The following is a 19,362-nucleotide window of genomic DNA, read 5'->3' on the forward strand; positions in this document are numbered from 1 at the left end:
AAATATAGAATTCAAAAGGAGGAACATGTTTAGGCTTTTTATTTTATTTTTTTGTTTTTGCCTTTTCAAGACAGGGTCTCTCTGTGTAGTTCTGGCTGTCCCTGAACTCCCTCTATGGACTAGTCTGCCTGGAATTCAGAGATCTGCCTGCCTCTGCCTCCTCAGTGCTGGAATTAAAGGTGTGCACCACCTCTTCTTGGCCACATTTAGGCCTATTGAGTAGATAATGACTAGTCATTTCTGTGCAGTGAATGGCCTCAGAAGCCAGAGGCTCCAACCACTCCATTTTTATGTTTTTTGTAATTTCTGTGGGTCACGATGTGAGCACTGCTTTGCCAATTCTTTGGCTCCCAGACTTCCATTGGCTGGGGTCACAGTGATCTGAAGATGCCCAAGCTCCTCGTGTGATCCCCAGAAGAACACAGCTCCCAGAAGGTTGTGCCCTGGGAACTTGGGTTCTCAGTGACTGGTGACTACTGGCACTTTTTAGGTCAGCTCACAGTGAGCTGACTCCATCAGTGTGGCTGAGAAGAAAAGAGCAACATGCAGCCCAGAGTCTGTGACATCCCCTCACTTCTGCCACACTGAGAGGAGAAGAGACTCGGCAGTTCCAGCCCAGGCTTAGGGGGAGTGGATTGTCCCGGGGCATGAGTACCTGGGTGGGATTTTTTGAGGCCACTTCAGAAGTGGCTGCACAATGACTTTGTCCCTGGGAGGAGTAGATGGAGGCGTCCAGCAGGAACTTGGACATCTGCATCGAAAGCTCCAGGGATACTCTTGGGTGGAGATACAGATTTGGGACTTAATAGCATGTTATAAGCAGGGAGTGAAATCATGGGAATAGATAAAGTCAGCTAGGAAAAAGAATGTTTTATGTCCACTAATTACTAGTATCCACTAATTACTGTTAGGAGAAAATTGAGATTGAAAGTAAAAACAGATGTAGATAAAGATACTGTTGCTAGCAGAGACTGCCTCACTCCTAACTTAGCTAGACTTTCAGGTTGCCCATAGCAGTAGGTTAGGGTATGCGTTTTCTGGTATAAAGAGACTGTTATTAGGATTCCGAGAAAAAGCTCATTCTCCATTAAAATTTTTTTAATGTAGGGGACTAATTGAAACCCAGGGGAAACTGAGTGTGGTTTGCCCTCTGTCAGTTTGAACACAGAGGTCAGATGGACCTCAATTCTTCCAGATCTCAGTGATAGAGATAATAAATATTCATGTGGTGTGATTAATCACAGTCATTTAAGAAACAATACCCAAGGGTCCACAGTAGCCTGCTGCCCTTCATAAACACTCAGCCCAGGGTGTGTCCCAGGGAAGGATGGGAAAATACCTCATCTGTCTCCTCTGGCCCCAATTCTTTCCTCCCTCTCTGCCTTTGCCTCCTTCTCCTCTCGTGTGTCTGGAATGTTCTCCCAAGACAGTTTTGTGCAGTCAAACCCTATCCTCCTTTTAAGGCACCACTCAAATCCCATCTTGTCCATTAAATCTTCCTGACCAGACTAGTCATCCTACCCCACCCACCTCTCGCCCCTGGGAGCCCCTGGTTTTTGGTGACACCCAGCTTTGGGAGGCTTCTTCAAGACATTTTCTGTGCTTGCCTTTGTCTTCCAGTCCAGGTACTGGTAAACTACTTAATTGAACCCCTCACTCCAAATGCCTGTTTTCATATACTGTGAGCTGTAAAACGTTATATCACTTCTACATCATTGAAAAAGATCATCAGAATGCTTAATTGCCCGTGAAAAGTAAATGAAACTCAAATGCCAATCAAGGACTACAGATAAAATTTGAGTTTCTGCCCATAAAATGTTCAGAGAAATTCGCTTTTCTTTGCCTCTCAGCTTACTGCTTGTCATTTTTGCAATGTTGCAGTTACAGAGTCCCTTCCCCTCTTCTGTGAGAAGCTGAAGAACCATAGGAAGGATTTTTGGTGACATCTGCAGGATCGCCCATGGTGTGGTACACAGAGTTGGTGTTTAGTAAACATGTGTTGAATGGCACTCAGGGAGGGTGTGTTTTAAATTTGTGATGGATCCAAAGTTATATCCTTTCTTGCTGGCCAGGCCTCTTCTTTATTCTCCTCTGCTGTTGGGCTGGTATCTGTTATGTCTGGTATTAAACAAAAAAAAAAAAAAAAAAAAAAAAAAAAAAAATGACAGGCAATACCAGGGTGGGACCCAGAACTCATGGAAAACACAAGTGAAATGAAGACTGGGAAATGGAGCTTTTGTTTTGGGTGGAGAGGAACTGTTTGCTTTGGGGGATTGAGGTAATGAAAGTTATTTCAATAACATAATTCAACAGTTATACATGCTCTCTGCCAGAAATATGTCTAGGCGAACCTCACCCACAGACCACCATCTGCACCATGCAAAGGTTAAGCCTGAAGTGTGAACAAATTCTCCTCTCCATTCCACAGAAGACAAGACTATATAGACCCCATGGTTATGACTATGTAAGATGTATCACAGGGGCAAAGACTCGTGGGAAATAGAGAAAAGTAAAATAGTTAGAATGGTGTGATTATAGGAAAATACTTAAAAACTAAGTAGTTAACATATTTCTTTAAAACAGGAAAGTTCTGAAAAGTGATGGAAATATAAGTTGTCTCATGCTTGATGTGGTGTTTACCAGCTGGTGCTTGCCTTTGGTCAAATCGGTTAAATGAATAATGAACTACGTAATAAAATGTAGACCATACAAATATGTACATTGGCTACCAGTCAATTTAGTTTTACTTGAAGATTCATTTCATTCACCCCTAAGGAAGTCGTGGAACGACTGAGGCACCACCAGGTACCATCGAGGCTCTGTCAGTGCCTGGAAATGTGTTGTTCTTTTCCTTTAGTTCAGGGAATCGCAAGGAAGAATGGGGTGAGGGTTTAAGTTACCATTGTATCACTATCTAGAAAGGAAATCCATTGGCTCATTTAGCAACTGTTTATGGATCCGATCTGTCTTGTAGAAAATGCCCCATGTGGGGAGGAGGAAAGGCAGGCACACTGATGGCTGCAGCCCTTGTCAGCCCTCCACTTAGTGGGGGAGAACTTGGTGGTCCTGAGATACACAGAACCCTTGTTGGGGTCTGTTCTGTGCTGCTGGGCAAAAGACTTTGAAGAGACCTGCACCTAGTTGTTCCCATCTGTTATGTTGCTGAGGATTACATTGCCTCTTGCATGCCACCGGAATCCTTGGAAAACATTCACTTTCCAGAAATGCCCAAGGGTGCAGAACATAAGGGTCAGGACAAAATCCAGCTTGACCTCGAGAAGACTTGGTTCTGCTGGCCTATGATTCCTCTGCTGGGACCTCTTTTCCACCCATAATAATCTCAGTCACCTCTTTGTATCTGAGGAACTTTGAAAAATATCCATGTTAAGGACCACCACAGACTAAAAACAGAACCTCTGGCCAGCATGTCTGATTGTGTGTGTGTATGTGTGTATTATATGTATTTCCTAGGTCCTGCTGTGTTCTCTCTATAAGTAGTCATCATTCCTTAAAAGGGTTGCTGGCACTTTCTCAGGGAAGCCTTCCTCATCAGCTCTGGCTTAGGTCTAGTCACCCTTACATATACACTCTAAGCAATACCCTGTATGTATTGGCACGTAACATTTGAACTATTATTTGTTTCAAGTTGGCCTTCCCTGCAGCCCACCTGTTGTTTGAGGAGCCTGAAACTCCTGGCTTACTTGCAAATAATTTTGATTCATCCAATGACAAGGTGGCATGGATGGTGTTCATTTCTTGAGTGAATGGTCCTTTATTACATTTGTGTGTGTGTGTGTGTTCATGCACATGTACATGAATGTGCATTGATCACAGGACAGCATTCAGGAATCTTTTCTTCTATCACGTGAATCTTGTTATAGAACTCAGATCGCCAGGCTTGGCGCTTCTTGATCTGCTGAGCCACCTCCTAGTCCTTGAATGAATGATTCTTTACTCAACTGAGGATGTCTGATCAAATCTCCAGTTCATGGATCTGCTAAGAGGACTTTTGGAGGTAATTTAACTAAGTCAATCAATATGTTTAAAGAATTGTAGTTTAAATCAGTATATTCATCTCCCCATTCATGTCCCCAGGTAGTGCAGTGAGGCCAGCATCATGAGGTGTGCGGTCGGTCCATCCAGAAATGAAGATCATGTTGTCTAGATTGCTATAATCTCATATCTGAGCACAAAGTTGAAAACAAGAAAACTTCCCCTTCAATAAGATGCATGCATTCTTAGGGCACCTGTTTGTCCTGTGCATGACAGCTGGTGATTGGGAGTCCTTGGATCCGGTGGCCTAATTGGATTTCCAGACCAGCTAAACTCTAGTGCAGGCAGCATTTGGGTACTAGTGTATTCTGGAGCTCTTCTCTCTCTCTCTCTCTCTCTCTCTCTCTCTCTCTCTCTCTCTCTCTCTCTCTCTCTCTCTCTCTCCCTCCCTCCCTCCCTCCCTCTCTCTCCCTCTCCCTCCCTCCCTCCCTCCCTCCCTCCCTCCCTCTCTCTCCCTCTCCCTCCCTCCCTCCCTCCCTTCCCCCTCTCCTCTGTATAGTGCACATACATGTGAAAATAGGGTTCTTCCAGGAACCCCCAAATGTAACTGAGGGTTGGACAAGAGGATTGCCGGAAACCCAAATCACAGGCCTGGACTCGGACTTGCTTAGGAGAGTGGCTTGCTCTCACCCTCAGAATAACCACTCCTCCAGTGGGCTCTTGACAATGACAAGCCCCTTCCTCCACCAACCCCTTGGCTCTGTGATGGTGGCCTTTCAATATGCGCTGAGTCTGGGGCCTTCGGGGACAGCAGAGGTACAGGAGGCCTGGTCCCTGAAGCGAGGGTCACTGCCACAGGACCTCCTGGGCCTTGGTGGCCAAGGTGTCTAGCATGCACACAATGCATTCTCGGTGCAGGTGGCACAGCTCTCTGCGCTTCTGGTCACTGGAACCTCGGGTCTAGACCTCCCAGCCGCAGAACGGTCCAAACCGTTACTCCACTTCTTCCCATTCCCTCGCTTCCCCACCCTGGGACGGAATATCCCGGCCTGGCAGGACTGGATCACCTCCGCCTCCTCCCACGGCGCTGATTCCGCGAGTGAGGGAGGCCCCGGACCCGGGCGGTGGCTGGCAGAGGGGAGTGGAAAGGGAGGATAGATGGGGCCGGGGGTGGGGTGGTGATGGGGGAGGTGGGGGTGTCATTTTCTTTTTCTTTCTTCCTTTTTTTAAAAAAAGTATTTCTCTCGCGAGAAACCGCTGCGCGGACGATACTTGAAGAGGTGGGAAAGGAGGGGGCCGCGGAGTTGGGGCAGAGACTGTGGGTGCCGCAGGCGGCTACGGCTGGGACAGCTGCGGAGCCGAGCAGCCAACGCCGCCTGGGAGTGCGAGCCGCTGGTCTAGTGGGTGTCGCGGGTTTCCACCGGGGTCAGGAGGGAGCCAGGGACTGGAGGGCCCTTTGCGCGGCGCCTAGGGCACGAGGCCGGGCAGGGTGAGGGGCTGTCCTAAGCATCTGCAGCTGGCCCTTTCTGCCTGACAGCTGCAGGACCCGGGGCTGCGGCGCCCGGCTGCTCCACGTTGGATGCAGGGGACTGGCGGGGCTGGCCGTGACTGGGTGTCTGGGCAGAGAGGACCCTGTTTGGGGGAGCGTCAGTCCTCACCGCGCGCAACCAGTGCCATTAAGATGGTGTAGGCAGCCGGCTCGCGGGACTCTAGGGCTCCCTGGGGACACGGTACTTGGCGCCTAGAGGCCACGGGGTCCGAGGATCCCAGTCTCCTGGCTCTGGCTCTATAGCGAGCTGGGATCGAACGGTCTTCGCTCATCCGAGTAACTGCGCCACGCGCAGGCGGTGCGCGGGCTGGGCTCGGCGGCTGGGACTGCGAGCTCCAGCATCCCAGAGCCCTGACTGTTTGCCCCCGCCCGCCTTGGGGACTTGTCTGTGTTGCAGGGAGAGGGCTGCCCGAAGTGGGAGCATCGTCGAGAAGAGAAAGCGGCAGGAGCCAGGCGAGGACAGCCCTGCGGCGGGACAGCAGGACCAGCGGGACCCCGGAGGCTGGGGTGCTAGAAGGCGCAGCGGCAGCGGCAGCCGAGCGAGTGGCGGCCGGCGGCACCATGCGGCGAGGCGGGCTGCTGGAGGTCGCGCTGGCGTTCGCCCTGCTCCTCGGGTCCTACACGAGTCATGGGGCGGACGCTAATCTGGAGGCTGGGAGTCTGAAGGAGACCAGAGCCAACCGAGCCAAGAGAAGAGGTGGTGGAGGACACGATGCGCTGAAAGGGTAAGAGAAACAAGCGCTCAGCTACTTCGATGTGCGTCCCCTTGCCCTTCTTGGGACTTTAAGATCCATAGCAATTGACAGGGCCGGTTTTGGCTTATAGAGGACCCTGCGTGAGACCTCCTGGCGGGGCAGCCTGGAAGTGCCATGGTTCCTAGGTCATCTCCGCTTGTTCAGATAAATCTCCTTGTTCCTGCCCCAGAGGAGAGGTGGTCTTGGCTGGAGGGAATCCTGGGCCATTGTTAAGGCAGATTTGGGGAGGCGAGAAGGGATCCTTGTGGAAGAAGGGGAGGAGCTGAAACCCGGAGAAAGAGAGAAGCCCACTGCTTTTGCTGCATACCAAAGGCGATGTGCAGGCAGAAGTGCTTTCTGTGTGGGTATCAGCTGTTCGGGAGACAGCCAGGAAAACGAGACTCCAGAGACCGCGCGCGACAAGACAAGACGCATGGTCAGGAGATGGCCCTCTCTCGCATCATGCTCATGAAAACCAGGGCTGTTCACTCTCTTCCAGAAGTCTACCCTGGAAGTCTGTGGGGCGAAGGTTTTTTAAAAAGTAGTATGTAGGCTCTGTGAGCTCTGAGAGCCCTGCATATCACTGCTGGAGTAATGTCGCTGTGGCTGGCCCTAACCGGTGATGTGGTGTCTACTTGGAAAACCCTTCTACCACCAGCTTCCCACTCCCTAGGGCTGTAGCAATTTAAGTCAGACAGGTAGGCTGTCCAGGGCTTGACAGTTTCAGGAGCTAAGGAGACAGTCTCTGAGATTTAAGTTCAAGCCTCTATGGAAGCAGGAGGATGGAAATACATGGCCACTCACTTCTCTCCCTTAGAGGAACCTGCTCAGTGATCCCAGGCAGTGCCAATGCTGAGTTTTCTTGTCGTTCTCAGGGGGCTTTTCCCCCTGAGAGGTCTGTAACTTATGTGGCCCTGGACGACAAGATGAAGGTGTGTGTATGTGGGGGGGGGCAGTTTTGTGTATGTGTAGGGAAGCTTGTGTTTGTATGGCTTCAGTACAAGAAGCAGAAATGGGGTGTATGGGACAGTTTTGACTCCTTGTCTGGATAAAGGACCAGATGAGCATCAGTGATAAGTACTTAGGCTGTGCTTGTAATTTTGTGATTGCTTGATCCCAGAAAATAGCTAAAACCAGTTCTACCTTGGCCTTTGTGAGAAACAGACCCAGAGTTTCAACAACATTGGCAATAAAATCTTCTGATCCCGACCAAGCAACAGACAACGGTCACCCTGTGTAGAAGGCTTCTGGAGAGTTCAGTAAAAGGGCAGAAAAGCTGATTTTAATTCGAGGGCTTTGTTTGGGTCAGCATTTTTCTTTCAAACATATATTTCTGCTGCACAATATCATCTTAGAATTGATTGTGATGGCATTGCTCAATAAACACAAACATGAATGCATATATGCATATGTGTACATACATGTGAATGATTATAGTTCTTATAAATCTTTTTTTGACACGTGATATTAGAAGAACAGGCATTATGAGAATTCCTATTATGTTATCTATAAGGTTGTCTTGTGTCTTTCTCTATATGCATGGATGTGGTAATATAATTTTAAAGGATATGCAATTAAAAGTATTTCCTTCCTACTTTTCAGATATCTTATGTATTTTTGAGGAAAAATATAGTCACATACACATAGCCACATATGCATTGCATATATGCATGATATATACATATATATGAACATATATGTGTGTACCTGTTTTTTTCCTCTGTGCATGTCATGTATATAATGTGGGCCTTTACTTTCATACATCTTTGGTGTGTCCATCTGTTAACTTGTATTCTCTTGGTTTGTAGATTCCCATGACATGGTGGGGTAGGTTCCAAATGATGGCTCTTGAGATTATAATATATATTTTGATATTAACAACATCTTTCTGTATACTTACATGTATATGCATAAGCTTATATGTGGCACAAAGTAATGCAAGTAGAACTGCTGGATCAAAGATTCTAAACTCACTCACTCTGACGCTGATTTGGGAAGGTCTCCCATGATGGACTCATGCAGCAATGTGTAAATCATCAGGAGAGCAGGCTATGCATGTGTTTGCCCCATTGTAATGCAAAGCTCTATACATGCTCACTAAAGTTTTGCCTAGTTCAAAACTAATGCCTGACTGTGCTGACACCTCTCATTGCTTTGATGGACATGCTGGGTTTCTGAAGTAGAGGTGATCATAATCCCTGAGGCTTATGTGAGGCAGGGGCTATGACTTTTGACACCTTGTCTGACCTGCAGTATCTGATTGCCTTTGGCCTTTCCTCTGATGGGACAGATGGCGGCCTTACGACCTGTGTTCTTTGCCTGTCAGCTCCCTCACTCTGCAGATCAGAGGGTCTGTCTTCCCTCACCAGTTTGCCATCCTAGCTGGTTTCTCTCCTGCAACCCAGGGCAGGTGTTTTCTTCCTTCTCTCTTCTCACTGGGCAGCAGAAGTTGTTCCACTGTAGAAATTTAAAGATCCTCACCCCCCACCACCAGCTTTTGCTGTGTTTGTAGAGCAAGTTGCCAATTTCTGCTTTTACAGGAAATCCTCTATTTTCTTTTTGAAAATTTAAAAAGATGGAATCAATGTGTTCCCCATTCACTCAGCAGAAATTATGTTTTTCTCAATTTTCCAGTGAAAATTCGCATGCTTATTTATTTTTACATTCTACTTATTTATTGTATGTGTGTGTGCAATACAGTGTGTGTGCATGTGTGTGTGTGTGTGTGTGTGTGTGTGTGTGTGTGTGTACAGAGGACAACTTGCAGGCATCCAGTCTCTCACTCAGTCAGTAGGTTCTGGGTATTGAACTCAGGTGGTCTGCTTGGTGATAGACACCTTTACCTGCTGAGTCATTTCAGGGGCCCAAAGTTTGCCAGTTTAAAATTCATTTTCAAATAGTTAAACCATACAGTTGTTTTCCTGTGCTTGGCTATTGCTTAACATGTGTGAAATAACTTGATGAGAAATAATGCAGTCCTAACTCTGCATTTCAGCTCATAAGAATTTTTCTCAGCTAAATTTTAATACAAAAAGTATAGGATGGCTTAGTAATACACACACACACACACACACACACACACACACACACTCCCTATCACCACCACCACCAGTACCCCTTCCACCAGCAACACCACCAATAAACCAACTCTAGTTAGACAGCAGTAGTTATGCGCCCTTTCTTTATGATTGCCTTATTGCTTTAGTGCCCAAATAAGGAAATATTACAGTTTCATGTCAAAGGGAAACATTCCTTAAACTGAAACTCCTTTTCCCAAGTCTCCAGTAATAGGGAATGAGTCTTGTGTCCTTGTTTCTGGCTCATGAGTTTACAGGTTGACAAGTTGACAGGCTGACAGGTTGATAAGCTGACAGGTTGACAGACTGATAGATTTATAAGTTGACAGTTGACAGGCACAGGAGTCCCACTGTATTTTACAAAGTTTGTCCCCTTTCTCATGATTTTTTTTTTTGGTCTTTGTTTATTTGTTTATATTGTCCAGAGTTCTTATTACCAGAGAAACACATATGAAACAGTTCACAGCCAGGGTAGATTATGTGATGGCAAACTCCAGGGAGTAGTTACACAAGTCTTTCTTAATGGACTTTGGTGGGGAGAACAGAGGCCTTGCAGAGCCCATTTGACTCACAAAGACAACTTGGAAGTCACGGTCTCCTAATGACACAGGGGGAGCCCCTGACAATGGAGTCTTTTGTTCTCACATTAATGAAAATAGGAAGCTAAAATATTGGGGCATGGTTTAAAAAACAGATTTTCTTTTGCCAAGGTTTATGTAATTCCACGTTTTAAATAAAAAGATGAAATATTTATTTGACTTTCCATCTATGCTTTTGGACAGAGAGATAATTTAAAGAAGTGAGTAAATAGTTAATGATGTAAATGAATAAAGGATGTAAATGAATTAAAAATACACATCAATATGCAGTATCATGATTTGAGAGTGGAAGGGAATGAAAATAGACATATTTTCAAGCTTTAGTGGAATTTTAAATAATATTGAAAGGTTCCTTTGTCAAAAAACCATAGCATTCTACTAACAACTCATAACTACTCAAACAAAATGCTAAGCAATTAAAATATACATTCAGAACCAAATAATCCACCCAGGACACTCTAGAAGCTTTAGCTTTGGGTTTCAATGTGAATTTTTTTTTGGGAGGGGCAGGCAAGTAAACTATTTTATCAATTTCTTTGATTCTAGACACTGCCCAGCAAATGGGCTTACTTTAATAGCATTCGTTGTAAAAGCTGAAATCAATGATATCAAACCTGTCAAAGAAGGTCTGTGAACATTTGTTGTTTCATGATTATTAAAACATGATTGTCTCTTGTGTGGTTATGTACGTGGATGTGTGGTGTGTGTGTGTGTGTGTGTGTGTGTGTGTGTGTGTGTGCACAGGCACACGTATATGGAGGTTAGAGGTCCGCTTGGGGTGTCATTTCTCAGGAGCCATCCAGCTTGTTTTCTGAAGTGCAATTTCTTTCTGGGGTCTGGAGTTCTCTGATTAGGCTGCACTGACTGCCCAGCAAGCACCAGGGAACTGTCTGTCTCTGCCTCGTGGTGCTGAGGTTACAGGTCTGCACTGCCTGTCTGGCTTTTTAAGACAGTTCTAGGAATGGAACCGAAGTCCTCATTTTACTGTGAGAGCTATCTCTCTACCCCCCAGAATTGATTGATTTTTTTTCTCACTAATTTGTACAATTGTCAAAGAGGCAAGAGTCAAATCATAAGCATTTTACCACTAATATTAAATGTCTTTCAAAGAATAACTTGTTTCAGAAGCTTCGACTGAAAACTAGTCTTTACTTAGTCGAGTGGAACACCAGAGATGTGTAGTGCATGGCTTGGAAGGGGCTTTGTAGTTTATGGAAGACCAAGAACCATTAACAGAAAAGCAGATGAAAACACAAGGTCTGGTGTGAGGCTAAATGACAACCGCTGCAGCACTGATACACCTTGAGTTGATGGAGCTAAGCACTGATAAATGCTGCCAAGTACCAAGGACGTTGAGGGAGTATATCGCCATTGGGGTGTCGGGGTGGTGGTGATGTACTAAACTCAAAATGTGTAGTATAGTTTCCATTAAACATGTACGCATTTCATAGCCTTATAAAGAAAAACACTGTATCTCTAAAGAGTGTCTCGGGTCCTGTGTAATAATACTGTGTGAAGTGATGCTAAAACGGTATTTATGCACACACACGCTCTACATATCTTCTATGTGTGGTTCATCTAATCCACATAGTGGACAGACATGAGCAAACTCCTAGTACACGAGTTTCTTTATTAATTTTAGCTATGGTTTTGATTTCTTCTGCCAGTGGGCTATGATGCAGGACTGAGATGTCAGTGAAATTCCATTTAAAATTTCTAATATTCTTTAGCAAGAGTTCAAAACTCCTAAGTATAGTTACTCTTATTCCTTAGTTAAATATAAATGTTTTCTGAGACTTCAGCCAGGCATTAATTACACATGATTAATAAAACAGGAAGAATCAAAGGTGTCAGGGTCATCAGGGACCTTGGATGGTACTTGTACTATATATAGTACTAGGGCTTGTGTTTTTACTAAGGCGGAACTAACCATCACAGGTACAGTCTTCTAAACTGTCCAGTCTCTGAGTTGAGTATTATGTATTAGTTATATCAGCCAGAATTTTTGTTTTCAAATTCTGCTAAGAAGTGTCTCTCAGATAAATTGATGCAGCATATATCTCTTGCCAGGGAGGCTGATGTGTCACTCACAGTCTTGCTGGCAAAGGTGAATTATTTAATTGTTTGCTTCATATTTTTTTACATTGCTTACTGTAAACTCACAGCCAATTTTTAAATATTAAATCAAGCAATTATTGTTAAAATAGCATCAATGGAAATTGCACTTTAATAGTATTAATAAATACCCCCTACATAACTCCTTATGAGGGAGATTAAACATCTTTACACATTTAACATGTGAAAGAAAAAACAAAATAAAGAATGTAGTGTTCCAGTCATTACCTTAGGGAAATCAACTAGAGTTAGGAAACCTGGTTTCATAAGACTTTTAACTTAATATTTTGCTGCTCCTTAGCTAAATTGAATTTTATAGCTGGTAAATTTCTTTCTTTAATCCTCTTGATACCTTCTTTCCCGAGAATGTTCTCCTGTGGGCACAACTCAACATTTGTTGAAGGTGTGTCCTGTTGCAGCCCACAGAAGCACTGTTGGAAACGGATTAATCAGAAAAGATACCATAGTAAAAGTTCACTGGGTCTGCAGACTGTGGACCAAGCTGTGTTTGAGAATGAAGTTTTATTGACACATAGCCCAGATATCTGTGTATATGTTACTCCAGTATTGCCTGTCATAGCAGCACTTGAATGATGTGGTTGTGACAGCCATGATAGAACCTCTGCAAAACTGAAATATTTGCTGTTCGGCCCTTTGCAGAGAGTTCTACGGCCTCTGGTTGTGCAATAAAATGGTGAGGAGATAGGTGCTGTGTCTATTTTATTTCTCCAAGTATTCTTAGGAATTGGGCATAAGGTAGGTGTCAGTAGATGGTTGTGGATAATAAAGTACAGACCAATTTTGATGGACTGACTGGGTAAGGTTAATTATATAAATTAGAGGTTAGAGGAAATGGAAATTTGACATAAAGGGAAAAGATGAGGGAAAGAGACACAAGGTGAAGAGGATTTGAAATGCTTGGGATGGTGGGAAATTGGGCACAGCAGGTAGGGCTGTGTTGCATGGATCTGACTGGCACGGTTATGTGTGGTCTGGAGGTTGACACTGTGTGAGGCTGAACAAAGAGATGATGCCATTAAAGGCAGAGAGGGATCAGCAGAAGCATCACTTTCCTGACTGTTGTGAAAGGTGAGGATGCAAGATGGCTGTAGGATTTCCCCATGTCACAGAAGCAGGGGTGTGAAAGCTATGTGTTTAGTGCAGGGAGACCAGAGGCAGGGAGTTTAAGGAGCAATGTGGGGCTCACAGAGAGTAGATGGTGGTCCCAGGAAAGGCAGGGGGTTGAAGAAGAAGAGGAAGAGGAGGAAGAGGTTCAGTTGCCCTAGAAGAAGAAGAAGAGGAAGAGGAGGAAGAGGTTCAGTTGCCCTAGACACAACACAGATGGTAATATTGGGCAGCTGGTAGAAAGAGACAAAAGGAAAGGAGGCATCTAGAATGTTCCTACCTACTAGAAATAAAAATTTCTCACACATGAAGGCACAATGGCCCATCTCTGAGGAAAGCACAGGACACAGATCACCCCGTGCTACCCATTGCCCAGAGACACGGACTCTCATTCATGTTTTGACTATCTTTTGCTATGTAGGAAGTCACTCCGAACAACTTTATGGCTTCTCAGTGATGTGGGTCAGGAATTTAGGCAGAGACTCATCTCTACTCCTCATGGTGTCTGTTGGTCAGGGTGAGTGATAACTTCCATGTAAGTGTAGGTCCGACACACTGTTTATTTTGGTGTGACTTATCTAAATAGAGATAAACACGCTTGGCTCTGGTGAGGATATCTTGGGTTTTAATTCTTTCTCATGTAGTCTCCTGGCTGGACTGCCCCTTAAGATGAAGCCTTTAAGTATGTCTTTGTCAATGGAAAAACAGAGCCCCTGATTCAGTGGGTAGGCCTTGTTCAAAGCTGAGCCTATTGGGGCTGTCTCTTGGTGGCATGTTGGAACCCCACATCTTTAATGTAGTATTACTCAAATGGCTTCAGGCTAGCTGGCTGGGCTTGAATGGGCTCATGTAACATGTTGGCTGAGTTCCTGGGCTCACTTCCTTGTGGTTGCCAACTGCCCTCCATCTCAGTGGCCTTTCTGCATGATCCCCCCAGAAACAAGGCCAGGCTCTTTATGCAGTGGTTCTGGATCTCCCATGAGCATGAAAATGGAAGGCATTAATTCTGTTCAAACATAGCTTGCAACTGTATGACCTGGAATTCCATGGAAGTTGCAGGCTGTCTTAGAGTTTTATTTCTGTGAAGAAGAGACACTTTAACCACCACAATTCTTATAAAAGAAAACGTTTAATTGGGGCTGACTTACAGTTTCAGAGGATTAGTCCACTAATCATCATGATGGGAAGCATGGCAGTGTGCAGGCAGACATGGTGCTGGAGAAGGGTTTGAGAGTTCTACATTTTGATCTGTAGGCAGCAGCAGGAGTCTGCCACACTGGGTGTAGCTTGAACATATATGAGACCTCAAAGCCCACCTCCACAGTGACACACTTCCTCCAATAGGGCTGCACCTACTCCAGCAAGGCAACACCTCCTATAGTTCCAGAACCAAGAAATCACACACATGAGTCTATGGGGGCTATTCCTACTCAAACCATCACACAAACTTGGCCCAGATTCAAGGGCATGGGCAACAGATGCTGTCTTTGCATGTGAGAAGCAGTGTGTCTCTGCAGGGTAAGGAGGGACTCTTATGACCACCATTGGAGACTAGTGAGCTAAGTGAAGCCATGGGCCTTTGAGGGGGATAATCTGATATTTTAGGTTTAATTCCAGCTTGATCTAGTCTGACTGGCCCTGTTTCCCATAGATGATGAGGTTGTGAATGTGTCATTGTATTTTGTCTTGTGATGGTAGAATAAGAATGCTCCATGAATAATATGCCTGCACAGTTCTATTGGGTCAGCATTTAAGAGCAGTGCTATCTCCTCATGCACAGCTCCTAGCTGAAAGCACATGTGGCCATCAGAAATGAGATTGCAGTCAACAACTGGGTGCATTTCTTCACATATAAGCACTATAAAGCACAGACCCTCCCTGCTTTCCTTTAGAGTTGTGAAGTTCAGGATTTTTGTCCTTGCTTCTATATGGGATTCTACTTTCAATTTTTTTTCTTTTTTTCTTTTATTTTTAGCCTTGTTTTTCTACATCTGTTCGATAATCCATTTCATTGTTTATTTTGGAATTGTTTTCCAATTGTTTTCATTTTGGAACCAGGGGTTGTAAATAATAACTAACAATAGGTCTGCAGTTGCCACTGGAGTTGATGCTGTCAAGGGGCTGAACCTTGCCAGGCTTGTCTAAAAGGAGTCACCACATTGCCACAGAAGAAAACCAGATCAGGGTGACAGTCAGACTTGGGCTGTGCCAATTCTACTCTATAGAAAATCTGGCTGTAAGTTTCCTGTGACTTTGCAACTTTCTCAACTAAGTGGTATTTTCGGTTGAAGTTATCACTAAGTCTGTTTACTCAGCCCCCTCAGAGCAGAAGGGAGAAAGGAAAATTCCTCATGTCCACCATTTCCAGCCAGAAATGTATTCCAGACAGAGCAGGCAGGGTGGGAGAACTGCCCCATTAGAGAAGTGATTTGGGTCAGTGTTTTGAAGAGCTGTGAATTCCTAGACCGTCAGTCATACTTACATTCAAATATACACATTGAATTCCAAATATAGCACCGCCTTTTATGACACTGTCGGGAGACAGGATTTGTGTCAGCCTTATGGATACACTTGGTCTGTTGTTAAATTTTATGACAATCTCTATACTAATAATGAGTCTTTTCCCAGAAACAATTTCCTTTTTTGTTTTTTGACTTTTCCTTATCACCATTTTCGTTCCTCCTTCCTTCTTCATCCTTTTCCTTTTTTTAAGAGACAAGTTAATTACTATGCGGTCCAGGCTGCCTTTGAACTCATGACCCTTCTGCAATGGCTTTGCCAGACTGACTGTGTGGAGTCAAGCCTGTAATCCTAGGCAGAGCCCCAAAATGACAGTAACAAAGGTAGCAGCACAAAACCAGCCCAGTCATGAGATTGCAGGCACTGCTACTGAGCCTGGATATGCCTTTCCTCTACATCGTCATCTACATTGTCTCCATCTCCTCTTTCTCTTCTTTTAAAAGTAACTATTTTAACTTCAGCTACAAATAAAATAGAGCAGATAGAAATACTAGAGTTTGAAAAATAAGAAAGATAAATACATTCTAAGTAATAAGGAAGCCTATTTATGTGGGAGACTTGGAATCTTCCAGAAGAAACATACAAGTAAGATTTCATTACAGGAGGGAAGGGGGAAAGCTGAGGGAGGCTAGAGGAGAAGGTTCTGGAGTGAAATCCCCTCAGCCAAGGACTGGGCCAGTCCAGAACAGGTTCCGAGTTTCCAGGGACAACTTCCTCAATCTTGGTAGTGACCTGTGGTGGCCTTCAGTCTTTTTAGGGCTTCTGAAGGAGAGTCAGTCCAAGACAAAAAAGATTCCATACAAATACCTAGAAGAACTCAGTGGGAAGGCAGGCTTACCCATCCCTTGTTATACACCTGTGAATATGGAACTGTGTAAACATTGCTGTGGGCAACGGCTAATGTCCACAGATAGTTGTGTCCTCTCAGTACTGATTTATAAGATGGCATGGCCAGACCCCAATAGGGTTATGCCTTTGTGAACACCTTTAAAAAAGTCTTTTCTTTTTAGTTACCTGTATACATATGTGGCTGTGTACAAGTGAGTGCAGGTGCCTAAGGAATTCAGAAGAGGACATCAGATCCTATGAGTCACACAGCATGTGTGTGGGGAAACGAACTCAGATCTCTGTAATAGGTACTGCTGAGCCGACTCTCCAGACCCTTGGGGAATGCCTTCAAAGGCTATCTTGGTGGCATTTGTGAGAAACATGTTTACAAGTGAGTTACAGAGAGATGGATTTTAGAAGCTTTTAAATGCTAACCAAGACCCACAGAAGGGCCATGAAAAAGTGCTTGTGGTATGTATTTTCTTCTTTATTTCATAGCTTTAGAAGCTACAGAGGGACAGATCTGGCTTAACAAGTAGAAGCATGATGTTGGGTAGTAAGTGCATCCTGTCTTTCTGTGTTTGTGTTCTGCAGAGCTGACAGGTGGTTTCAAGTTTTCTTATATTCTAGGTATGAGATAACCTCTGACATAGTGTGTCACTTTCCTCCTTTTCTACCCGCCCCCTCTTACCTTTATGGAAACATGGTCTCACTATGTAGACTAGGTTGACCTTGAACTTGCTATATAGACTAGGCTACCCTAGAACTTGCTGTATAGACTAGCCTGGCTTTGAACTTGCCAGCCTCCCAAGTGATGAGATTATATGTGTGTGATTGTCTGTCTTCCTTTCTTCCTTTCTTTTTCTTTCCTTCCTCCTTCCTTCTTTCCCTCCCTTCTTTCTTTATTTCTTTGGTCTTGGGCAATGTGATCAGTGTCTTACTAGGCAACACTTGATGTGAGACTATGCAGTAGTTAGTTTTTGGATATTTACTTTTACATGTCCAACAGTGAAAGGCTCCCTTAGGTAGTCTTTAGAGGCATGAGGGTTTCTAAAGGAACCTAATTTAATAAAGGTATCAGGGAGAGGGTTAGACAAAAGGAAAGTAGGAGTCTAAGGAGTGATTCACCCCCCTGTGCCCCTCCGCCCTTACATTTATAATTGACAGGCAAGGGATCTGGAGATCTGACATGGGCTAAGACAATTCTGGGTTGCAATCTTTTCCTTTATAACTTGTACTCTCAGTTATCCAGTTACTGATTTATGCAGTTGGACTCTATGAGATAAATATGCCGAGATGAAAACATTCTTTTGAATTATTGCATTTTCTTGTATAGCCCCCCCCCCCCACTAATTTTGGAGAACACCTGCTAAATTTTAACGACAATTTTATTGAGCATTAGCTGTGTTTGAATTGGACTGAATCCTTAACTCTCAGAATTAACACACTTCTCAAACCATTGCTAGTACTCTTTTCAAAGATTCTGGGTAGACCTACCATGTAGAAAATCTCTCTCTTTGCTTATGGGTAAAGTCAAAGATGATATGCGCAAGGGCCAGGCAAGGGGAACATTGACATACACCCCTCAAGTTCACAAGTAGTTTTTAATCTCCCATGACTGCTGCTGTTTCACACCCTAGAGTTTAGGCCACTGACCTCAAGTTTGCAAATTGTATATCCCATTACCACCCTGTGAGCTCTCTACTCCCCAGGGCCACACAGCTGACGTTTTAGCTGGAATCGGAGAAAGTGTCTGAACATTTCCTGCCGAGTTGGCTAGGAGTGATTTGGCAGTTCAGACATAAAACCCCAGAGCTGGTGGCTGGGGGATATGCTATAATTACCTCACACTGTTTCCTGTTTGAGCCTGGTTGTGGGTAATGGGGTAGAGTTGGTATTGCTTGTGGGACTATATTTTAAAAGATGGAGGAATCATTTTCAATGAACACTAATCACCACTGGCCATGCTTTCAGGGAGGCTTGGGAATGTGGGCATAGCCATGCTTGGGTCAGGTTCTGGCTCCACCACCTACTGGGAAGAAACCTCAGACAAGTGGTTTGACCTCTGTAAGCCTCATTTATTACCTTATAAACAAGATTATAGCACACACCTTTTTGTGTTGTCCCAAGATTTAATGACACGGTTCAGGCCATGTACCTAGTACAGTGCCTGGCATTTCTCAGTGTGCCAATGAGAGTGTATAGAATGTTGTTATAGGATGCCAAATGACAGTCAATGTTTATTTTGAAAAAATCAAAAGTATAAAAGTGAATATGAGTATTTTCTGTGCTTCATCAACTTCCAGAAGAAAAATGAACCTAAAACAAGATAAGTATTTTCTTTAAAATTTTGAATTTTTTTCAGGACTCTTACAAGAGATTATTTTGAAAAGATATTTTATCCTTTTGTAAATCATTTTATCTTTTTGAAAGCAACCTAGCCGGGGTTGGACATTTGAAAGCAAGACTCAAAGTGTGTTTGAACTCAGGCTGGCTGATCTTATCATTTGTGTTTTTCCTTGAAAACAAATTATTATGCCTTCTCACTCAGTGAAGTGTCAGGAAGCATTGGGAATTTTTTGCTGTGTGATGCCATCCAGCACATTTTATATTCCCTGAGACTGTAAATTATGATTTCTTTCAGGTACAGAAAAGCCAAACCCATCCCTTGTAGAGCTAACACAGACCATTGTCTTTCTTTTCAAACGTGATTTTCAATGAATGGATTCATCATTAAGAAAGCTTGATGATGAATGCGAGACTGAATCTTGGCTGACTTGCACAGCTGCGCTCAAGCTTTTTCTTCTTGGGTTCTCCATCTC

At 44.2% G+C, this 19,362-nt stretch overlaps 1 protein-coding gene across 1 annotated transcript in view; it reads left to right on the forward strand.

Moving 5' to 3' along the window:
• The first annotated feature begins 5,941 nt into the window (after nt 1–5,941).
• Fbn1 (fibrillin 1) overlaps nt 5,942–19,362 on the forward strand; it is a 198,475-nt gene continuing 185,054 nt past the window's right edge. The window contains exon 1 of the mRNA XM_051183504.1: nt 5,942–6,267. Coding sequence (XP_051039461.1) covers nt 6,104–6,267 — 164 coding nt within the window. The 5' untranslated portion in view covers nt 5,942–6,103. The remainder of the gene's footprint in view (nt 6,268–19,362) is intronic.

The sequence above is a fragment of the Phodopus roborovskii genome, unplaced genomic scaffold, assembly GCF_943737965.1.
Source record: "Phodopus roborovskii unplaced genomic scaffold, PHOROB, whole genome shotgun sequence".
Classification (NCBI taxonomy): domain Eukaryota; kingdom Metazoa; phylum Chordata; class Mammalia; order Rodentia; family Cricetidae; genus Phodopus; species Phodopus roborovskii.